Source organism: Acanthaster planci, unplaced genomic scaffold, assembly GCF_054643075.1.
Source record: "Acanthaster planci isolate LZ-2023a unplaced genomic scaffold, COTS_SCS Contig33, whole genome shotgun sequence".
Lineage (NCBI taxonomy): Eukaryota > Metazoa > Echinodermata > Asteroidea > Valvatida > Acanthasteridae > Acanthaster > Acanthaster planci.
The window spans coordinates 14,949-35,575 of record NW_028257657.1 but is presented as its reverse complement, the minus strand read 5'-3'; the positions used below and the strand labels follow the sequence as shown (position 1 = coordinate 35,575).

General features: G+C 42.3%; 1 protein-coding gene across 4 annotated transcripts in view; it reads right to left on the bottom strand.

The window, feature by feature from the left end:
• Positions 1–20,627, bottom strand: part of LOC147795417 (receptor-type tyrosine-protein phosphatase delta-like) — a 36,509-nt gene that overhangs the window by 7,437 nt on the left and 8,445 nt on the right. For 2 of the 4 annotated variants that reach the window (XM_087131943.1, XM_087131944.1), the window contains exons 3-4: positions 3,943–4,098; positions 2,394–2,532 (exon numbers count right to left, since the gene is read on the bottom strand). In XM_087131943.1, coding sequence (XP_086988069.1) covers positions 2,394–2,532; positions 3,943–4,093 — 290 coding nt within the window. In that variant the 5' untranslated portion in view covers positions 4,094–4,098. Of the gene's footprint in view, positions 1–2,393; positions 2,533–3,942; positions 4,099–6,505; positions 6,892–20,627 lie in introns of those variants that run through there. The other 2 variants (XM_087131941.1, XM_087131942.1) reach the window with 2 other exon arrangements.

Sequence of the window (20,627 nt, the reverse complement as noted above, 5' to 3'; positions counted from 1 at the left end):
ATTTTTTTTATTGTTGTTGTCTAAAGAATTCTTTCTACCATTAAAAGAAAACCAATCGCTTCAGTGGTGTGCCTTTGTGTGGCACATCTTCCGTCTTTTCGCCGATCGTGTTCAGCTTGACATGCCACAGAATTTTTCACTTGGGCTTTCTGCTGACAACACTTCCTGTGGTCACGTGGTTCTTGGAAAGTGTCAGTGATTGGACTGTCCACAAAAGGGTCTGCGGCAGCATTCAGGCCAGCCTGAAAACTGGGTTTGTCGTGGTCGCAGTGGTGTGTGCAGTGCATGTGCCGCATGCAACATGCATGCATGAAACACGAGCAGTTCCAATGTGATGACTCAAACCAAGGTTTCGTGGCAGATTTTTCATTTTTGAAGCAATTTGGCAGTGTTTTTTGATTGGCGTCACAAAAACTTTGAGATAACCAGATGTCATGTTGTGGACAGTTACAGAGGTTTTTTCCTTTACAAAGAAGCCTATTCTTTTGGCAAGAAATAGTCGGTCTACAAGATGAAAACAATCTTTAGATTTACTTGACTTGGAGTTGACAAGATTTTATTGTTCATGCATGTCCCTGACTGCATAATTTTTACTGGCCGCTTGGGGAAAAACGGGCAAGAGCTGACGCACGGCCCACGCACACAGGAAAATCATCCAGCCCACAATAAATATTAAATTTGACAATATAAAATGACTTTTTGGGGGCGACATTCGTTCATACTTTTCTTACATTTATTAGGACTGTACATAACCACTGACGCACTGTACTGTTGCTTCATGGCTGGATCATCAGCACTGTGGCGTGACTTACATGTATACGCATACATGTAAGCTTGTACATGTATGATGATTTTAAACCTTAATTTGCCAATTTTGCATACTGTGTCTTATACATTTGTACACTGGGTGGTTCATTTTCCAAAAATTATGGTAGGTGTCAACAACACATTAACAACAATAACTGAGATAAATTGAAGACCAATATGAGGTATATATTTAATTCTAAAAGAACAAAAAAGGAACCAAAATATACAAAGTACCATGGGAGTCCTTTCTGACTGTTTTATTGACAAGAACTAGTAGTGTGTTGTTCTTCTTGTGTTCCACAACGTGTGGAACACAACATGAATTAACCCTTTAATATCTCCTCTAAGACCTTTCAAAATTCACCAGAAGATTTGGGAGGATTTCACAAAACTTTGAGAACTAGACACATGTACATGTATGTACAGTGCAGATCCAGCCACTATTAATCTGCATGAGCCTTGATGACCCGTGAAAGTTACATGTACATTGTACATACAGGTACATGTAAAAAACAAATCTTGGCTTGAAGCAGTGTGGCCGATTTCGGATAATTCAGGAGGTCTTCTGCAAAAAGACCGGTGAATACATGTGCATGCACCTGTGTAAACTCTGGACCACAGGCTGGCTATGCTGCCCTGCTGTTTTATTTGGAACTGGCAGATCACCAAGGTTTGATTTCCTGTGGCAAGTTCTTCCCCACAACTCCCTGTTCAGAGTCGCCATGAACCATAATTCCACAAAAGCATCCGGAAGGAAGATGTCCCACTCTGTCCAAGTGTCAAAGCGTCTACCCTGGCCTGCCCTTAAATCCTGTGTTGAGTAGTTATCCTTATTCATTTTCTGTACCGGTACTTTAACATGTTTAATAACACTGAGGCACACTGAGCTAGGAAGTTATTCGAGCCATCAAAACTATCCAAAATTAAAAGGATACTTGTAAGGTACTCGTACACGCAATGCCGTTACCGGTATTTTTAAATACATGTACATGTACATGTGCAAGCCTTGAAACACACATGTGAGTCCCAATACAACTCATTTTCACATGCGTTGCTATTTTAAAGGGCTACTCTGATGGCTTGTTGGTTTTCATGCGAATCCGATTTTTAACACACGTAAGCAAAACTGTGGTGTCATTTTAGGCAGCACATCTCATTGTTACCGGGTACATGTACACTGATCTTGAAATCACAATATACTCAGGTCTGTGCTTACATGTATGTGACTCACTTTAATGCTGAAACTTCTGTTTCACATACATGTACCACGGAGCTATTAGCTCTGGACATATAATAACAAACTCAATGAAAATCTCCATGCGCATCTTTGAGTCTACTTAGCTCGAGTACAGGTACATGCAAATGTATGTGGGAAGCATACAGCAAGGACATTTTTCAATTCAGCTGTGTTGGTTTTCATTTTGTTAATGTTGCATGTCACATTTTGCGTATCGCAATATGTATTGTGTCACAACCCATATATCGTGATACATATATGTACATGTACATGTATCGTGTTGTAAACAAGTTTTTTGTTTTTAGATGAACCCTTCTGCTTCAACAGGTCAAAAAATTTGCAAAGTTACCTTGGTACTTTTCTGTACATGAGGATGTCGGTGGAATTCACGCTGTCATTCTGGCCTCCTCTCATCCACGTACACGTAACCTGACTGAAATCGTAGCTGAAGCAGTGCAAACCTGATGCAGGGTCCGGTGGAATTGGATCTACAAGACACCAGTTGTACATTGTACAATTCCAGTGACAGCACTGAAGAAATGTGGTAGCCTGGGCACAGGAACGACCAGTCTTCTGTTCATGTGTTACAATTCTTTATAAATCGAAGGTGTCATATGCCTGTGCAGTAAATTGGTTTTGACTGGGTTTGGCATGAAGTCACTGTTATTCAAAGTTCTTGCACGGGACAAACGCAACGAGGAAAAAAACAAAAGTACATATACATGTACTATTCCTGAGCTTCTTGTTTCCTGACCTACCCTACTTTGACAGTGCATAGTTAAAAGTTGTTTGGGGGGAAAAATTGGGGGGAAGATCCGAACTGGAACAAAGGGAGAAAAAAACACAAATGCATGTCCATTGCAAACAAAGTATGAAGTGGTACAAAAGAGTTCAATGGGCACTTTCTGCACACAAGGTGCCATTTACTATTGTAAAGAGTGCCACCTGACCTCTCTTGCTACCGTTTTCAACCTGTGAACAATAATATGTACATGTACATGTCGAGCTGCAAATTGAATCAGTATTTTCAAAAAGGAAAAAACCAAAATTAATTTCTTCCTACATGTACATGTACAATGTAATTGATATCCACATACATGTACGGTACGTGTGCCCTGTTCTCAGATGTCATTACCAGTAAGCAGAATGACATAAACAAATGCAAAGGTGAGTCAACCACAGAGACCCGGTACCGTATTTCTTTTTCCCTGAATTCTCTCTATGTAACACCAGATTTGTCATATCACTTTCAGATAAAGTTAAAAGATAAAGCCATATTAATTAAAGTTTCAAATGAAGAGTCTGAACATACTCTTAGCAGCAAAGGTTGGGGATAAAAAATCCGAACAAGCCAAACCATGCAGAACAAAACTACATGTACATCAACAAAAGCTGCTTCAAATTTTTGACAGAAGTCTTAAATTTTAGCAGGCCCACTACTCAGGACCTCATTTTAGATTCACAGATCCTTTTGGCAAACTTGCTCTACTGAAGGGGGCTGGGGAATGAGTTAAGTCAGAGTGATTTTTGTTTTGCATACACTGTATAGTATTTGTCTGAATTCGGGTCTCAATCCATGGATTTGGAAGAAAATACAAAACACAGCATCAATGATTTCTTTGCTTGGAATGAGAATTTCCTTTTCTGATAGTCGTGAAGTCTGTCTCAACTACTGCAACAAAACTGCATGCCGTAAAGGATTACATGTATAGTCTAGATTTTGACTGAAGAGCCTTTAGCAGAAAAAAGAAAGAAACAGCTTCATTTCAATTTTGTTGTGTCACATTGCATTCAGAAGGATCAGATTCCCATCAAAAAATCACAGGCTAAAAATTATCTACATCATATACCGGTATTTGGTAGTTATGTCAGATCACTTGCGTCTTTTCTGTACTCACCAACTCTGCTGGTGGTGTTCTCAGACCATCCTTCAGCAACCAGCATACCGGTGCCAGCAGCTGAATGCGGCCGGGGCATTAGTGGAACAGTCAGGCAGCACCAAATGAGCAACAGAGTTCTCCTCCACTGGGAAGTCTTGTATGCCACCATGTTGACTGAACACATCATGACAATGAGGAATGGAAACAAGACTGAAATTCACAATGTGTTACAAGGAACTTACCTCTAAAAATTACTAAGTGACAGGACTGCTAGACATTACCCCGTCCCCGCAAAGAAAATTGTACAAGTACCGGTACATACATGTACATGTACATGTAAGTGGACTACATAGAAAATGTACAGTGAAACAAATTAACAGGCAGCTGATATGAGGAGCTGGTGAAAATACATGTACATGTATATATATGTGTAATATAAACAGCTGTTTGGGTAATCCTACACAATATTTCTCACGTGACATGGCCTGAACAGTTTAGATAATTTTCCCGTTAATTTCTCACACTTCTCCCAACATGTACGCGTACATGGAGGCACCCTCTTTCATTTTTACACATACTTTATACGTATTTCAGACGCTCTGTTTATTTTGGACAAGAAACTTAGTACATGTACATGTCTTCTCTGGAAGTGGTGAGGAAGAAATTCCTTTAAAAATCTGAGGGAAGCATTTCTCTTTGAACAGAACAACACAAACAGATTCTAGCCCACAAATTTGCATAAATATGTGTGGAGAAACTGGCTTAGGGATGAACGCATCACGTACACTGTAACAGGACAAAAGGCATCTACAGGTACATGTACCGGTATAAATGTATCTACAAATACATGTAGCACATACATGTACACAGAACCACCTGGATGTACTTGTACATGCGTACAAACACATGTAGTTTTGAAAATGGGTTCTGCCATGCGTATGTATCCATAGATCTAAACATGGCTTAGTTACAAGTATTTTCTCCTTTTTTCTGTTCCTGATATTTCATGGTGGGGGTGTGATTTTAAAATCACGATAATATTTGGAAAATTTTGCTATAATGATGATGGACAGAGCATACATGTACTGTCCGAAACGTTGAGTACCACCGGTTCTTTTCAGAACCCCATATGCTAAAAAGCGATATATATCCATGGTGCTACCGCAAACCTATCTACAGTACGGTAGTTTACTTGTATTTATAACCAGTTCAATTATCTTTCGTACATTTCAATAATTTTGTTTTCAACACAAGAAGTCGATGCCAAAAAAACCAAGCACAATGACAGTTTCTTGAAAAATCAAATCTCTTTCAAAAAACTCAGTTACAGTGGGAAACCAAAATAAAATCCCACCGTACAAAGAACAGGCAAAAGCCACATAGATTGTATGCAATACATGTACTTTTTAGGGAAAAGATGTGTCTCTCTTGATGAAATTTTCCAGAGTCAGATGTAGGTCACTTTTAGTTTTTAAATCTTGATGTACCAGTACAGCTTTTACATTAAAAAACGGCCTATGCTCATTTTTTAAGTTCAAAATGAGTGCAAGCTATCTTGCAGTGAAAAGTTCTACTGGGTCACAATCATGTTATTTTACTACAAATTTCCTTGTACAAAAATAAGACATTTCAGGCTAAACTATCGATATAGGGGGAGAAAACAACAATACAAATTAGAGGATGCCACTCAAAGAGATGATGACAATATTCAATATGCAACAAGTCAACTTGGTCCCAAGTCAACTCGGTCCCAAATCAACTCGGTCCCAATTCGACCCCGTCCAAAATCAACTCGGTCCCATTTAGGGGTTGCAACTGGGAAGGCTACTTTTCAAGCAAGGCGTTGATAGACTAGATTCTTTCAGGCTTCATTATATATAATTTTTGGTCTTCGCTTTTATTATGTTCAGTAATAAAGAAACCGAGGATGAAAGAGACGCAACATCATTTGAAAGGGAAGCCTTTCATGGTTTAATACATCAAATTATCATGACTCGCAGCGCAAATCCGAATTGCATACATGTACATGAATTACATTAGTTACACATAATGAATATAACAAACAGGAAATAACACACAGTAGAAAATACATGTAGGCCCTACGTGTTTAAAACCATTCAAAATTACAAACTACATTTAGCATCGAATTGTTTCATTTTACAAGAACTGATACAAATCCAATTATCAATGGACATATAAAAAGACTGGAAATCGATAACAATTTTTCTCAATCTGATACCGTATGTGAAAAGCAAAGACAGAAGTCTTTTCCTTTCTCCCCGATTCTTTCAAACTGCAAACAGAAATTTTATTTCAACCTTGAGCTGAAGTCCAACGAAGATGCTATTCTTTATCACGCACCGCCCTGCAGACATTGCCAATGTCAGTGGGCATCTTGTGAGCGAAGTGGTGAATGGGCGAAGGGACTATATCTGACCATGTACCACCCAATGAAATAATTAATGTCTGTTGTTAATAATGATCTCCGACATACATTTTCTCATAGTCATAGGAACCAAGTTGGCTCGGGACCGAGTTGGGTACGGACCGAGTTGACCGGTACCCAGCAACACACACCCACCTGATATGCCTGAGGATGAGTCGACTTGTTTGACGGACATTGACGGACGATTTGTCTTTTCATATGATGCAGAGTCGGCAATCACACTTCAGTGATCAAAAGCAATGCCACAGAAGGCAGTGGGTATAGCATAGGCCTACATGATATAGGCTGGCCTAACGGTCAGACGTTAGGCTAAAAATTTGCCACTAAACTAAAAAAAAGTAAACAAAAGCATGGCTTTTTACTACACGCCCTTTATGCTCGGTTTTATCAAGAATGGTTTACACAAACAATACCATGAAACAGGGAAGGAAAAGTGTGAAATTTCTTATTCTAGGAACTGGCCCACATCCTACACCAGGCAGAAACTGGCACAAAATTCGGGCCGACATCCTACGTGTGATTCTAACGTTTTCTTCTCGCAATCTTTCCGATATGTACATACATTTGTCATATATTGCGCAGTGCAGATTCTGACACAAACACGCTGCCCTCGACCTACTTGCGTGCGCGTCACGCTTTCCAGGAACCTGATCATTCCACATGCGTATGCATACTACGGTGTACTATCAAGGCCACGTTATGCAGCGCGGTGAGTAGCCTGAAAGTTGATTTCTGATAGCTCGCTTGGGAACTCTTGGATAGGAACGTGCACAAATTTTAGCAATGTGCAATTTGTTTTCATGAGTTACTAACAAATTAAATTAACTGAAAATTATCTGACCCAAAAGAGAAATATCCTGCCAAACATTTACCCATTAGTCACTTCCGAAAACCTAAAATACATGAAGAACTGTGCGCGGCAGTCTTATATACCTGCAGAGTGCACCCAACCAAAAGGGAGTTAAAAGAATTTGAAAAGTGTGCGTGGTATGCCGGCACGTGGAGCTCAGGTATTAACTGTTACAGCGTGCATCCTGGCGGATGAGCCGCGCCGGGCGGTTGGCGGCGAGGATTTCCTAGGATTCAACGCTGATGTTAAACGTATACTTTGATAGCGACTTTCGGACTGTCCTTGAAACTTCTGCCCCCCAGCTGAGCGGTTTCCTTTTCACAGCTTCCCGTAGACGAGCTGTTTCGGGATGCTGGTATCGGGCGCATGCGTGGCCAGCCCAGCAGATCTGTGCCGTGCAGATTATACTAGGGGTTCCAGCCTGTTTTAAGACTTCCGTGTTGGGAATCTTGTCCTGCCAGCGGTGGAGGAGTTTGCGGAGGCAGCGAAGATGGAACAACTTCAACTGTCGTTCATTCCGTCGGTAGAGGGTACGGGTTTCGCAGCCGTACAGGAGAGTGGTGAGCACAACTGTATGGTAGACTTTAATCTTCGTGGAAAGTGTGATTCCTCTCCTCTCCCGGAGTTTCTGAGTCTCCCAAAGGCGCTGCTTGCTTTGGAGATGCGATTATACTGACCTCGGCATCGACGCTGGTGGAGCAAGAAAGAATACTGCCCAGGTTGAAGAAGTTGTCAGCGGCCTGGAGTTTCCGTCCCTTCACTGTGATGTACAGTTCGTGTTGTTGGTTGCCAGGGGCAGGCTAAAACATCACTTCAGTCTTCTTTGTACTGATTGTAGGACCAAAACTGTCGCAGAAAGATCTTAGAAGCTGTCCATCTCCAATTGCAACTCGTGCGCACTCGAAGCGTTAAGGGTGCAGTCGTCGGCGAATACAAGCTTCTCTGATCACAGTCTCCTTTACCCTCGTGACGGCCTGCAGGCTCTTGAGGTTGAACAGCTTGTCATCGAACATGTACTTGATGTGGACCTAGGGTTGCTGTCCCTGAAGGCGTCAGTCAGCATTGCCGAGCACATCATGCTGAACAGTGTAGGGGTACGAACACAGCCCTGCTTGACTCCGTTTGTCACAGGCAAAGCGTTAGTTGCCTCACCGTTGTCCAGCACACAGGCCATCATGCCGTCGTGAAATTGGCGGACAATTGTGAGGGCATCCGAACTTCCCCATGATTTCCAGAGCCCCTCTCTACTGACCCTGTCGAAGGCTTTGGTCAGGTCAACAAAGGTGATGTACAGGTCTTGTTGCTTCTCCATGCTCTCTCCTGGAGTTGGCGGGCGGCGAACACCTTGTCCGTGGTCCTACGGCCTAAGCGGAAGTCACACTGGCTCTCGGGGATAATTGCTCCAGGTGCTCCAGGAGACTGTTGAGCAGTACGCGGGCAAGGATCTGGCCGGCGATAGACAGGAGAGAGATCCCGTGGTAGTTGTCATAGAATTGGCGATTCCATTTACGCTTGTCTATGTAAACAATGGAAGCATCTCTGAAATCCTGGGGAAGTTGTTCCTGTTGCAACATCGACTGGCAGAGGTCACTGTGGTGGGCGAGGAGAGCTAGGCCACCTGAGTTGAATACTTCGGTGGGGATGGCGTCAGGGTTGGGGCGCTTTCCCGGAAGACATTATGCTTGAAGGCTTTACTCTTCACTAAGGGGGGATGTCACGGTCTGGGCTAACTGGCACTGGGGGGAGGCGTGCGATGGCTTTGTCGTTTATGGACGCCGGCCGATTCAGCACGTTGTCGAAATGTTCTCCCCACCTCTCGATGATCTGGTTTTTGTCAGTAAGCAGAGTTTTCTCATCTGCACTAAGCAGGGGGTAATAAGCCGAATGACGGTAGTCCATATTGACTTCAGGGCATCGTGGAACCTCTTGGTGTTGTGTAAGTCAGCAAAGCCTTGGATCTCATCGGCCTTGCTCCTGAGCCGACATTCCGCATTGATGGAAGATCGGTTGGGACCGTTTTGTGCCTGCTGCAGGCAGACTACGTTGCTGTTCAAGCAGGGTCACTCTGGTGGGCAGGGACTGACATTTTTCTTCCACCAGCGTCTGGGCTTGGACATCATTTTCGCAGAACCAGTCCTGGTAGTTCTGGTTGCTAGGCCAAGGACCTGGAGGGCGGCTGAGTGGACTGTAGTTTCGAAGGATTCCCACTCTTTTTCGATGTCAGAACTGGGCTGGGAGTCAGAGCTAGTGTAATGTCAAGAAGTGCCGCGAGCTCTTCTGCATTTCAGTTTTGGGAAGTCAAATTTCTTGGCAACTCTCTGCCCCTATGGCCTTTTCTTGGGCAGTATGTGGAGGTTCATTTTAGAAAGATGATGGGATGATAACCCGTCCAACAGTCTAAACGACACGCCGCCTTGGTAACCCGCACGTCTGGCCTGTCCTTTGCCCTAGCGATGATGTAGTCAATGAGATGTTAATGCCTAGAACGGGTGCATCTATGACCTCTTGTTGAGGCTATAAGGCGGAACATAGTGTTGGTGGCAGATTGTGATTGTGTTGTGTTTGGCACAGATCCTAAGCAGGAGGAAGCCGTTGCTGTTGCATTTCCCTCCGTTTTTACGATGACTCTGTCCCAGGACTGGTGGTCTGTACCAATACGGGCATCGAGGTCACCAAGGACGATGAGCTAGTCTGACTGTGGTACAGTAGAAGTAAGAGTCTCTAGTCCTGCGTAGAACTTGTCCTTGGTTTCTTCGGGATTAGTCATCGCGGAGTAGGAGCGTATGGGCACTGATAAATGTGGCGCTACTCCCCTGCCCAGGGGGAGTTGCATTTTATTAAGGGGGTCACTGAGACCTTCTGGAATGCTGGCTAGTTTCTTCAGATGTTGGGTTTTGATGGCAAAGCCACGCGGGCCTCACGTACGTCGCTCTTCACAACCTCATTCAGTCCAGTTAAAAAAGGGTATAGTCGTCAATCTCTGTCAGCTGGCCTTTGTCTGGAAAGCAGGGTTTACTTAGAGATGCGATGTCGACTTTGTAAAGGGCTAGTCTCTGGTCACAAGAGAAGTCTTTTCTCTGGTCTTTCTGCCTTGGTTTAGATATTCCAAGATGCTAGAAGGAGTACCAACAATTTCTTTCCTTTCTGATTTCGACCACATGAAAGGGATCCCGCCAGACGCGGTATGCTGGCCAGGTTGTAGTGAGGCAGGCTATTTTAGAGCACCTTTACCAGCCCCGTCCTCAAGCTGGAAGGCAAGCAGAGTGATCCTAAATAGGGCTTCCTGGTCACTCAGGGGGGCTGCCGAACTCCACTTCTGCTTCGGGGTCCAGTAGAGAGCGACCTGATATCCTGAGCCGCCGTGTGCAGGTTTGCGACTACAGCTCCCAGTGTGTATCCGCACCTACTGCTTCGCCGCTCGCCCATCGCCATAGGGCGTGGAAGGGGTGGGTGGGTTGATGTCGTGACTTGCGCGTGAGTTGGATTTACGCAAAGTCGGTCTCACTCTCTCGTCCTGTCGCGTCCGGGTTCAGTGGCAAGACAGGGTCAAGACAGCTGGGAACGTGCACGGCAGGATGCCGGGGCTGCCGGAAAGTGACAAGTATGCCAGCAAACCGCCTCAGGGGCCCACTCCGGATTATCTGTAGAGGTTAACTCCTTTAGCCTTTGATTCTCCCGACCCATCCACAAGGCAGTGGAACTATTCGCCTAGCTGGAGATCTGATTCGTGGACACCAGGCGCGTGTCCCGCACGCCGGTGTGCCTGAATGCTGCACGTTAATAAAATTCGTTTTACCCATCTTCAGGTGACTTTTCCTAAATATAACTGGAGGAAGACAGAGGTGAAATTTCAATATTCAAAAAATTATCGTACGCGATAGGACGAACAACGTAAAATTCCCACAGGCCGACCGCGGAAAGGTTCCGGAAACTCGCTGCTTGACCTTTTACTTTCAGGCTCTACCCGCTTCGTAAGTGACTTCGTCACAAAGGTGGGCGCGCCACGATTTGCAGGCTCCTGTTGGGCGATCGCTGAAGTTGCGTGCTAACTTCCGGTTCCATGGTTCCACGTATAAACGGCAGTCAGCGTACAGTACTATCATTGTATTTAACTCTATATGAGTAGTGGGGGGGGACTATTGGGTACACTTTGACCTTGAAATAGGAAAAGGTCACGTATGATAAATATGAATGAGGATAGGGTGAAACCTTGAGTACAATTTGACCTTGGGTAGGGGTATAACAATGGAGTAGGGGTAGAAATACGGTACGAATTGACCTTGACTGTAGAGGGAGAATATGAACATAGTGGGTTAAAACTTTGGGTACAATTTGACCTTGCTGATAATAGAAAATAGTGGATGAGTCATACAGTGTGTGATGGTATACGGACTGGCCCACCAGGCAATCCTAAGGGGTAATAAGGAGTAGGAAGCGATAATCCCTATACAATAGACAGCTCGTGCCGCCGGTTAATGAGAGAGATAATCTTTAGATAATAGACTGTATGTAGTGGCTGAGCTGTGTCGGCGGACTATTGTATTAATGATTACATTGTGTACGTTGGAAGTGAGCGTTGGTCTGACTTAACCTTTGGACACTAAGGAAGAGAGGGCGCCCACATGCTAGCGGTCTTTGGGTTTGGCTTACTATGGCTACCGAGATTCGATCGATACGGGAAGAAGACTCTATTGTCCCTAGCTGAATTTTTAATCCTTTGAACTACAGTGTTTTACGTCTCGTTACCCTGTACATGTATACGTTTCACAAATTCAGTCAGAGCGGAGCATTACTGTTGTTCGTTATTGCGGTACCTAAATGTAAAATACAGCATTATATAAAATTAAGAGTTCTGGGGGTGGCATGACGTCAGTTGGGATTTTTAATACGTAGCAAAGGGGTAAATTTATTCGTCGTGCTGTGGAATATTGTGCAGAAGTTCCGGCCAATATCCGACCTGAAAATTATCATTCGATAGTCATACCGATAAGTATAACACAAAACAAATTCAATGGACTTCACATATTGGTTTCTGGTAGGTTTGTACTGGTACCGTTTTATTTCCCGTTGTTCATCATTGATTTTTTACAATAATTATCTTAGTAATTTTAAGAATTACTACAAAGGTGATTACCGGAAGTTTGTTAACTTTGAAATCAGGGTTATTACATGTATTCATTATTTTTGGAACAATTTGTCTCTACAGACTGTTATCTTTTAGGCATGCTCCTCTTCGTCATGAAACAGTCCGGCAAATTTTTCAGCATGTTTAGGCAAAACTCTATTCAAGGCTTTGTTGACGTCCATGCCTTTATCAAGTTTTCCATCGAGATCATCCACAATGTCCTTGTGAGTTTCATTTTCCCTCAAATATAGGTAACTTGACAGGAACTCCTTATAGTTGTCGAAAAAGTCTTGTTTGACGGCCCAGAGGGTCTTTCTGTTTGCCTTCTGCCTGGCTTGATCTTCATCCATGCCTTCGTTGACGTACTTGTCATATTTTTCATCCCTCATTTCCCTATGTGTTTCTCTAGCTTCAGTCAGCCAATCTTGGTAGGCGGCATTGTCTTCCAAATCTGAACTGTCTTCATCCGAGGTTTCGTCATCGATCTCCTCAACAGAATCCGAGTTTTCGTCAGCTTCATTCATGTCTGATTCCTCCTCACCATGGATATTTTCCATGTGCCTCTCTAGATTAAACTTCCGTCCGAAGCATTTGTCACACTGGTGACAAGCATATGGCTTGGCTGTATAAATACCATTCATGTTGACTCTGCGAAGGATGACCTTTAAATGACACGAAACAAGTGAAAGCGTTCCATATATCCTAAATATACACGTATTTACTACTTCTGATTTGCATATTTCATTGTTTATTTTTTTATTGTTTTATTGTTCAAATTGGTCTTTTTATCGCTCAAACTACTCTATGCATTGCTCGTTTACTCGTTTTATTACTCTTTTACTCTTTTCATTGTTCAAATTGTTCTTTTTATCGTTCAAATTGATTTTTGTTTTTTTTTTTAGGTGTAAATTGATCTTTTCATTGTTAAAATATATTCTTTTCATTGCTCAATCGGATCTCCTATTTTTATTGTTCAAAACAAATTTCATATTTTTCAATTGGTCTCTTTATTGCAGAGGGAAGAAAACGCCAAGCCTACACAGTCCAATGAGATTACCAATGAGATTTGAGCAATGAAAATGAAAAACTTCATTCAAATATGAAGTTTTTCATTTTCATTGCTCAAATCTCATTGGTAATCTCATTGGACTGTGTAGGCTTGGCGTTTTCTTCCCTCTGCAATAAAGAGACCAATTGAAAAATATGAAATTTGTTTTGAACAATAAAAATAGGAGATCCGATTGAGCAATGAAAAGAATATATTTTAACAATGAAAAGATCAATTTACACCTAAAAAAAAAAACAAAAATCAATTTGAACGATAAAAAGAACAATTTGAACAATGAAAAGAGTAAAAGAGTAATAAAACGAGTAAACGAGCAATGCATAGAGTAGTTTGAGCGATAAAAAGACCAATTTGAACAATAAAACAATAAAAAAATAAACAATGAAATATGCAAATCAGAAGTAGTAAATACGTGTATATTTAGGATATATGGAACGCTTTCACTTGTTTCGTGTCATTTAAAGGTCATCCTTCGCAGAGTCAACATGAATGGTATTTATACAGCCAAGCCATATGCTTGTCACCAGTGTGACAAATGCTTCGGACGGAAGTTTAATCTAGAGAGGCACATGGAAAATATCCATGGTGAGGAGGAATCAGACATGAATGAAGCTGACGAAAACTCGGATTCTGTTGAGGAGATCGATGACGAAACCTCGGATGAAGACAGTTCAGATTTGGAAGACAATGCCGCCTACCAAGATTGGCTGACTGAAGCTAGAGAAACACAGAGGGAAATGAGGGATGAAAAATATGACAAGTACGTCAACGAAGGCATGGATGAAGATCAAAAAACTTCATATTTGAATGAAGTTTTTCATTTTCATTAATACAATAGTCCCCCCCCACTACTCATATAGAGTTAAATACAATGATAGTACTGTACGCTGACTGCCGTTTATACGTGGAACCATGGAACCGGAAGTTAGCACGCAACTTCAGCGATCGCCCAACAGGAGCCTGCAAATCGTGGCGCGCCCACCTTTGTGACGAAGTCACTTACGAAGCGGGTAGAGCCTGAAAGTAAAAGGTCAAGCAGCGAGTTTCCGGAACCTTTCCGCGGTCGGCCTGTGGGAATTTTACGTTGTTCGTCCTATCGCGTACGATAATTTTTTGAATATTGAAATTTCACCTCTGTCTTCCTCCAGTTATATTTAGGAAAAGTCACCTGAAGATGGGTAAAACGAATTTTATTAACGTGCAGCATTCAGGCACACCGGCGTGCGGGACACGCGCCTGGTGTCCACGAATCAGATCTCCAGCTAGGCGAATAGTTCCACTGCCTTGTGGATGGGTCGGGAGAATCAAAGGCTAAAGGAGTTAACCTCTACAGATAATCCGGAGTGGGCCCCTGAGGCGGTTTGCTGGCATACTTGTCACTTTCCGGCAGCCCCGGCATCCTGCCGTGCACGTTCCCAGCTGTCTTGACCCTGTCTTGCCACTGAACCCGGACGCGACAGGACGAGAGAGTGAGACCGACTTTGCGTAAATCCAACTCACGCGCAAGTCACGACATCAACCCACCCACCCCTTCCACGCCCTATGGCGATGGGCGAGCGGCGAAGCAGTAGGTGCGGATACACACTGGGAGCTGTAGTCGCAAACCAAGATTGGCTGACTGAAGCTAGAGAAACACATAGGGAAATGAGGGATGAAAAATATGACAAGTACGTCAACGAAGGCATGGATGAAGATCAAAAAACTTCATATTTGAATGAAGTTTTTCATTTTCATTGCTCAAATCTCATTGGTAATCTCATTGGACTGTGTAGGCTTGGCGTTTTCTTCCCTCTGCAATAAAGAGACCAATTGAAAAATATGAAATTTGTTTTGAACAATAAAAATAGGAGATCCGATTGAGCAATGAAAAGAATATATTTTAACAATGAAAAGATCAATTTACACCTAAAAAAAAAAACAAAAATCAATTTGAACGATAAAAAGAACAATTTGAACAATGAAAAGAGTAAAAGAGTAATAAAACGAGTAAACGAGCAATGCATAGAGTAGTTTGAGCGATAAAAAGACCAATTTGAACAATAAAACAATAAAAAAATAAACAATGAAATATGCAAATCAGAAGTAGTAAATACGTGTATATTTAGGATATATGGAACGCTTTCACTTGTTTCGTGTCATTTAAAGGTCATCCTTCGCAGAGTCAACATGAATGGTATTTATACAGCCAAGCCATATGCTTGTCACCAGTGTGACAAATGCTTCGGACGGAAGTTTAATCTAGAGAGGCACATGGAAAATATCCATGGTGAGGAGGAATCAGACATGAATGAAGCTGACGAAAACTCGGATTCTGTTGAGGAGATCGATGACGAAACCTCGGATGAAGACAGTTCAGATTTGGAAGACAATGCCGCCTACCAAGATTGGCTGACTGAAGCTAGAGAAACACATAGGGAAATGAGGGATGAAAAATATGACAAGTACGTCAACGAAGGCATGGATGAAGATCAAGCCAGGCAGAAGGCAAACAGAAAGACCCTCTGGGCCGTCAAACAAGACTTTTTCGACAACTATAAGGAGTTCCTGTCAAGTTACCTATATTTGAGGGAAAATGAAACTCACAAGGACATTGTGGATGATCTCGATGGAAAACTTGATAAAGGCATGGACGTCAACAAAGCCTTGAATAGAGTTTTGCCTAAACATGCTGAAAAATTTGCCGGACTGTTTCATGACGAAGAGGAGCATGCCTAAAAGATAACAGTCTGTAGAGACAAATTGTTCCAAAAATAATGAATACATGTAATAACCCTGATTTCAAAGTTAACAAACTTCCGGTAATCACCTTTGTAGTAATTCTTAAAATTACTAAGATAATTATTGTAAAAAATCAATGATGAACAACGGGAAATAAAACGGTACCAGTACAAACCTACCAGAAACCAATATGTGAAGTCCATTGAATTTGTTTTGTGTTATACTTATCGGTATGACTATCGAATGATAATTTTCAGGTCGGATATTGGCCGGAACTTCTGCACAATATTCCACAGCACGACGAATAAATTTACCCCTTTGCTACGTATTAAAAATCCCAACTGACGTCATGCCACCCCCAGAACTCTTAATTTTATATAATGCTGTATTTTACATTTAGGTACCGCAATAACGAACAACAGTAATGCTCCGCTCTGACTGAATTTGTGAAACGTATACATGTACAGGGTAACGAGACGTAAAACACTGTAGTTCAAAGGATTAAAAATTCAGCTAGGGACAATAGAGTCTTCTTCCCGTATCGATCGAATCTCGGTAGCCATAGTAAGCCAAACCCAAAGACCGCTAGCATGTGGGCGCCCTCTCTTCCTTAGTGTCCAAAGGTTAAGTCAGACCAACGCTCACTTCCAACGTACACAATGTAATCATTAATACAATAGTCCGCCGACACAGCTCAGCCACTACATACAGTCTATTATCTAAAGATTATCTCTCTCATTAACCGGCGGCACGAGCTGTCTATTGTATAGGGATTATCGCTTCCTACTCCTTATTACCCCTTAGGATTGCCTGGTGGGCCAGTCCGTATACCATCACACACTGTATGACTCATCCACTATTTTCTATTATCAGCAAGGTCAAATTGTACCCAAAGTTTTAACCCACTATGTTCATATTCTCCCTCTACAGTCAAGGTCAATTCGTACCGTATTTCTACCCCTACTCCATTGTTATACCCCTACCCAAGGTCAAATTGTACTCAAGGTTTCACCCTATCCTCATTCATATTTATCATACGTGACCTTTTCCTATTTCAAGGTCAAAGTGTACCCAATAGTCCCCCCCCCACTACTTATATGTGCGGTGCATATGCAGTGGGCGTCGTTTTAACTGAAGTGACGAAACACTTTCGAACTGGACAGTGCTTAATAGCGGGAGTCAGCTTCTGTAAGCTCAACACCATGGGCTGCTTGCACGTTCCTTCACTAGCCCCTGGTCGTATAGAACACCAAAATAACGCTGACTGGCTATTTAGGATGAATATACATAACGTAAAGTGAATCGCACACACGTATTTCTCTTTTAAGCTACACTCTCGTACCCTCGTGCATGCCACACATACATAAATCTGCATTACGCGCAAACAAATTTTATCACAGTTCTAATTTAAATCTCCCAAATATGGGATATTTAAATTTTACAACACCAGGGGTTAGATCGCGCAAGGCATGGTGGGAACCAACATGGCGCGGCAAGATTGTACCCATGGGAACGAGGTTCATTGTTGTTTAGCAGCGGAAAATCTGTAAGCAAATGCCCATGCAGTACATTTTCAATGGGTCGCCCCCGCGCTTTTTGCCCCATAAACAATATGACCATTTATTTGCATGCACGCATAATTATAATTGAAGTTAAAATCTCATCCAACTAATACGCAGTGCCCTCATTATAAAAGACCAGAATTTTATTCCTTAGTCGTCGAGCATTTTATCAGAAACGCTTGAAGAGGAAGGCAAAAACTAGTTTTTGGTCCTCAAAATATTGGAAACCAAGCTGGAAATGATATATATTACTGCGGGAACGACACTTTACAAGTCTGCTAACCATATATCACCGCGCTGCTCAACAACGCTCACCGCACTGCGTAATATGGCCTTAATAGTACACCATATCCGCTTTCACGTTCTCAAAATTGTTATATAGTACCAAGACTTCCAGTGTGGCATTTGGCGTATGGTATTACTGGTACCAACCTCAGATAAAATCTGAACCCGTGTTCAAAGCTGATTTGGGCAGTTTTCCAATACTCAACTTCAGCTCCGTCTCAGGCTTCAACTTTTTTTGTACTACCTGACTTTGAAGCTGTACGCGCACTAATTAGTCTAATAGTGCCATAAAACATCATATAAGAAGCAAGAGAGCAAAAGACTAACGTAATCCATTTTGATTTAAACACTTCAGGCCCACAATCGGGGATTGGTTTCGGGGACGAAGCCTGAGACGGAGACAAAGTTGAGTATTGGAAAAAGGCCTTGGCTACGTCACGTCTATTGTCAGCAAAGGTTTCATACATCGGAGAAGAGGACACCGAAAGTTGCTGAAAAAAACATGTCTCAGAAAAAAATCATTTCAGCATTGCAAGATGTCTCAGAAAAAAATCATTGCAGCATTGGCAACATGTAAAGTGTTGCTGCAATAATTTTTGAGCTTTTTCGCTTTTTTGTTACAAGGAAGACAATTCTTACATTTCTTTCTATGAGAGGAAAGGGAAAGGTTAAGCTTTATCAAAGGACACACCGCTTGAAATGCACAAACGGGTTAAAAACTTTTTTTGCGGACATGAATCGACTCTATTTAATCAGCTTCTATTTTGTCGACATATCAAGGAATCGAAATGACCCTACAGTATAATATTGGGGCAGTTGTGAACAGAATTGAACAGTGTGTAGAATCGAATCAAAGTAGGTATTCATCCGTGAATGTCGTGTACCCAGTGTACATGTACATACATGTACAGTACGTGTATTACGAAGAGCACAGTCGACTATCTACGTAGTACGTGTACCTTCTGCTTGCAGATATTATTCATGCAGCTGGTATGGTATGGTACTTCACGGTAATAATGATGTCATAGTACGTGGACTGGACCGTGAGGCGGACCGTGACCGTGCCAGCACTCAGCAGCTATTTGATGAATATGAATGATTACATGTAGCCTACATGTGCATGCCATAGTACCGTATTTGTATGTACTCAGTTGATGTGGGGAAAGATTCCGGTAAAACATGAACAAATTGAGCAGGTGAGATTAGGCCTAGCAGTACTAGTACTTTTAGTAGTACTGACATAACTGAGTGGGGCCTGGCGTACGTCTCCAACTCCAAGTTCAACTGACGAAAGTACGAGCGTAGGCCTGTTACGCCCCAACTATAGCATAAGTCCCAACTATAGTTGGGACAGTCCCAAATGTAGTGCTGCAGTTGGGCTGGCCCAACTATTGTTGACCAATGTCTGGGGGACATGTCTCAACATTATCTAAGTCAATGTGTCTCACACTTGACACAATTCATCAAAAATGTGGCACTTAGCCCTATGACCAATGACATGACATTTCATGTCATTTGTAAACAATATGACTTTGGCATATGCTGGGCACATCATGCACACAGGACCTCTTTGCTGTAGTTGGGCCGGCCCAACTGTAGCACTCTAGTTGGGACGGGCCCAACTATAGTTGGGACTGATGCAATAGTTGGGGCGTAACAGGCCTACACTTGACTGGAAATGACTAGATACTAACCCGTGAAACCTGGTCTGCTATTTTTCTCAAGACTCTTAGAGGGTTCATGCTTGGACTCTGTTTCTGCATCAATTGAAAAAGGAAATCCCAAACACAATGATAAAATTAGAAAATGAATAGCATAAATGGGTCGGATTCAAACCAGGGTCTTTAGATCTATAGTTCAAATCACTACCAACTAAGCTATCGAAGCGACGTAATGAATTCGCGTTTTTGAAATGTCTTAAATGGTGTATTGCATTGTCCCCTCTTCATGAATCATTTGTCACCCCAGCTACTGAAAAAAAGTAGCGCACCAGGTTTCACGAGCTAGTATTAAGTCGCTTCCCACTTTGACTTGAGTTGAGCCTAGCGCTAGGCCTATGTACTACTATAGTATTAGGCATACTAGCTATAACGCTAGGCCTATATCATGGGATCAGGTGAACTTGGGTCCGAGTTGACTGGAAACCGATGTCGTAATCCTACCTATACCGTGCCTACCCTACATGCCTACTACCCTAACTAAGGCTGCTGAAAGTTGATTTCATGGTTCTCGTCACTGCCCGAATGGAATTTTCAGCCTGCATCAAAAAGTTCATCTTTTTCCTGATGTGCCTAAAGCCACATCTGATTTCACAGTTCTCCTCACGTCAGCACTCACGTGCAAATTTGGCCCACATCAAAAAAGTTCACCCTTCATTTTTTTTAAAAAACAGCGTCAAGATCATGAAGATCGTCAGTCTAAAAACTGAACACTAGCACTATTGTATTGAATTGACATCTTTGCCAATACGTCAAATGCACTTGTTTTGGAAATGCATTTATTTGTACAAATTGGTCACAGTTGTGTGTCTTTGTACGTATAGAATGCAATGATAAATTGAGGGAGTAGAGGCATTTTTTTGAAAATCACATGTACGTGTGGTACGCTAGTCCGCGTACATTTGAGTCACCAACAGAAAAAAAGGGAAGAGT